At 33.2% G+C, this 4042-nt stretch overlaps 1 protein-coding gene across 1 annotated transcript; it reads right to left on the reverse strand.

The window, feature by feature from the left end:
- Window positions 1–967: 967 nt before the first annotated feature.
- Window positions 968–3474, reverse strand: LOC120208849. Its single transcript, XM_039207997.1, has 4 exons — window positions 3192–3474; window positions 2741–2770; window positions 2120–2218; window positions 968–1299 (listed from the first exon to the last, which is right to left on the reverse strand). The coding sequence occupies exons 1-4, from the start codon at window positions 3348–3350 to the stop codon at window positions 1210–1212; spliced, it is 378 nt and encodes a 125-aa protein (XP_039063928.1). The 5' UTR covers window positions 3351–3474; the 3' UTR covers window positions 968–1209.
- Between the last annotated feature and the right edge of the window lie 568 nt (window positions 3475–4042).

Genomic DNA, 4042 nt, shown 5'->3' on the forward strand with positions numbered 1-4042 from the left:
GAGGTATTAGTCAGTCCATATGACATCACTACATACTCATAGTGACCTTGTCAGGTTCTGAAAGCTGTTTTTGAAACATTTTTCTCTTTAATCATCAAATATATGCTCATGATAGCATATGATGAATAAATAAGATAATATAAAATAAAGTAAGGAAGAACTCCCTTTAAATTAGCTTGGAAGATCTTCAATGATGTGAGCAAGCAATGGAGAAAATTGGTGCTAGGCTAGATCACATCATCCCCATTCTTTAAGGCAATTTGTCCTCAAATCAAAGCTCCTCACCATTGAATGGTTTCTTGATATGGGAATGAATGAATCCATACTTATACCTTCAATTTGAACGCTCAAATCTTCTTGTTCATCATCAAATATCATAAATAACTTTTTTTTTTTTCATTCGAACCTATTTTCTAATTTTCTTTTCTATTTTATGTTCTTTTATTTTATATATTGTCACAACTTTCACACTTACTATTATAGCACAATGTATATGTAAGAGAAATATAAGGTACGTTAGTTTAAGGTGCGTACTAGGCACAACACGATGCCGAATCATAATTGAAAATGTGATATGATGCACTTTAGTGCAATCATAACTTGAGCACCAACGGTGCTGAACATTTGTACATGAATATACCAAAGCTGAATTGATAACTGATAAGTGATAACTGAAAAATACTCACTAAATGGCATGCTAAATGTACCTATGACTCTCAATGCAATATACAATGAGCTTATATGTATCATCATAGAATCATTTATTAATCTGTGTCCGATAACTGTAAAATATCTGATATTTGTAAATAAGATAATATAAAACAATGTAAGGGAAAACTCCCTTTGAATTAGCTTGAAATAATTTAATAAAATAATTCAGAGTGACTAAAAAGAGCAATTCGAAAGTTCAGTGAGTAAATTGAAAAGATTAAAAATACAATTAGTAAAATAGGAGAGGTAATAAAATTCAGTGATGAATGGTGTAGTTTACCCTTAAAAAGGTTAGGAAAAAGAAAAGCTAAGCCCAATGAGAAAGAAAGTCAGATTTTGATAGGAAGCCCACTGAAATAGCATGAAGCTCAGGGATCACAATTGTCTTCGTTTGATCAAGTATACCTATCAGTGGCTACTGATCTACAGGGGATCACAATTGTGGGCAATGAACCCCATATTCATTCAGATATGATACTAATACTAATATCGAATCGGTTAAAGAAACTGCTTTAAAAACTCCGTAGCCACCACCCTTCCTCGCGTACTTACCAACATTTTCAATTCAGTTATCTCTTTATCGATATCCTGCAATTTTGAAAACAAAAAAAGGTTGTCGACATGAACACGATACACACTACCTACCAGAGAAACCATAATAAGTATAGAGACATGACCCTCAAAATATAAGAGATTGACCATAGCAATGTCTGACACGTAGTCCTATCCAACTCTCCCATATGTCAAAACAATTACAATTTGGTCAACTCATAGTTCATTTGATTACAGGACACCTAAAGAGTTCTAATAATTTCAGTATAACCAAAATTAAACTTGGACAACACGATATAAATTGGATCTTTGCAACCGGATCATTGGTCCATTATTTCATAAATATTTGAAAATCTCCTTAATATATTAGAATAAGAAAATAAAATTGGAATAAAACTATAGGTGTTAAACGGGCAATTTGGTTTGGGTTTGAGTCAGGTAACTTCAGTTTGGGAAGAAAATCGAGTTCCACTCAGTTCAGGCTTAGGTCATATGGGGTTCAAATTGTTTAATTTTAAAGTAAAATCAGTTTAATGCAGGTTACGGTTTTGGTTCATTCAGGTCAGAATCATCTTTGAATCAGGCTATTTTAGGTTCAAATCATTTCAATTTTGGGTTTTTTGGTCAAATCAAGTTAGGTCAACTTCAGATTCCAGCAACTGGGCAGGTTCTACAGGTTAGGGTAAGTTTTGACAACTCTAAACAAAACCACATTAAAAAAAAGCCAACAATAAATTTTATCACATTCTAACTACACAGTAATAACTATAATATAAACAATACATCGGGGAGACTGAAGTTCAAATCTTGAATAAGATCAGGGTTCTAAATCAAACAGGAGTACAGAAATGTTTACCTGGAATGAAACCTTTGAGCAACCGCTATTGTGTAAAAGAAGTTTTAGAGATGTCTTTGTGTCAGCACGCTTTTGATGTACAGGATATCTTATGTAGTTCTGCAATAATGTTTGAAATATCAGAGAGCTTCTATCTTCTTCTTTTTTTCAAAAAAAAAAAAGAAAAAAGAAGAAGAACAAACAAAGTAGGAAAGGAAACTGCCACAAGACAACAAGAGAGTTCATAAAAAGCTACTTAGGTACTGTGAAATTAACAAATAGCAAAATCTTGAGCCATTAGAAGACGAGGTCCAGCATATGATCAACATGAATATTCAAATAAATCATGGGATTTGCTTTCCTGAGAATACTAAGTTTTTATTTGCATTAAAGATTGCTAGGAATGTTTGCCGGTACAAGTATATGATAACTGTTTCGGCAATCGAGGTTGAAGAAAATATCTAGAAATGGATGGTATAGCTGGAGCATACAGAATTGACATGGTATTTAGTCTACCAAAAGTTTTGAAACGACTACCAATCTAAAGACATCCGTAATTCCGTATATGATATACTAGGAACAAGATAATTAAAAGATGCATGCCCATAATTACACAAAATAGACGCCCCAAAAACTGCATACCTTAGTTGTTTGTTGTTTACTTCTTTCATCCTGCAAAAATAGGTTTAACTGTTAAGCTTGCTCATCAATGCAAGGCATACACAATTCATCCGACTTCCTAACAAAATATATTGCAATTGATGGTGTTCCAGAGTGTGGAAAAAGGGATAAATACTTATTCACATAGAAGATGACTTACTTAGATCAGAATCAGGAACAGACAATATGGGGAAAGAGGTTGAAAATTGCAGAAACTAACAGCATCAGTTTACATTAGCATTCAGAGAACAGGACGTTATTTTATTGAAGGAATGGCCCAAATTAAAGCTATTCAAGAACTTGAAATTTCAAAAACCCTATACAAAGCTATTTAATTAAAAATAGAAATTCAAACTCACCCACAGACAGCACCAAGCAAATGAGAATATATGTATGTATAAACCGCAGAAAAAGGAAATAAAAGTGAACTGACAAAATTCCATTTGCTCTTCCATTTTTCACATGTAACAGGCGTAGAATGAAACGAAGAAACGAGGGCAGCAGCAACTGTAGTGGTTGGTTTTGAAGGTGCCAAAGTTGGAACCAATGAATTCTTGAGTAGCAACAAGTTTCGACATATGGGTAACTGCATAATCGATGAAATCAAGACAAACCCCACTCTCTTCACCAATCAATACAAAGGGAGCTTTGGGTGGTAAAAAGAAAAGAAATTGCATCTCTGAAGAAGAAAGTTGAAAGTAAGGATTTTCGGGGTTGGATCGGATCCCTTGATTGTTCTTAGGCCATTGCAGAGTCCTATATAAGTAAACTCCCAAACCTACGACTCAAATGATGCAACCCACCCACACATAACTCATAATTGACCTAACCAATGTGGACACTAGAATGGACTTGGACCAAGATGCACAAAATTGGATATTTGGCTTGGACTCAATGGATAAAACAATTGAGTTGAAAAATGATTTGATAGGGTCTCCTCCTATACAAATATTATGATCTCAACAATGTTAGATTCGTTGGCTCTAGGTCGACCCGACACCATAAAAGTTATAAGCTTTGGTTTGGAAAAGCTACTTTGATTATATATATATATATATATATATATATATATATATATATATATATATATATATATATATATATATTTGGTACACAGCTACTTTGATTATATTGACCATGTTGTTCCTTACCTAAGTATGCATGATCCATTTTTAGTGTGTTTAATTTCCATGTTCATTTTAGGGACTTGAATTGTATAATGACTAAAGAATTGAATGTAATAAAATAGTAAACTGAACCAAATCATTCTAATGATCATTGATA

The sequence above is a fragment of the Hibiscus syriacus genome, unplaced genomic scaffold (genome assembly GCF_006381635.1).
Source record: "Hibiscus syriacus cultivar Baekdansim isolate YM2019G1 unplaced genomic scaffold, ASM638163v2 tig00000594_pilon, whole genome shotgun sequence".
Classification (NCBI taxonomy): Eukaryota; Viridiplantae; Streptophyta; class Magnoliopsida; order Malvales; family Malvaceae; genus Hibiscus; species Hibiscus syriacus.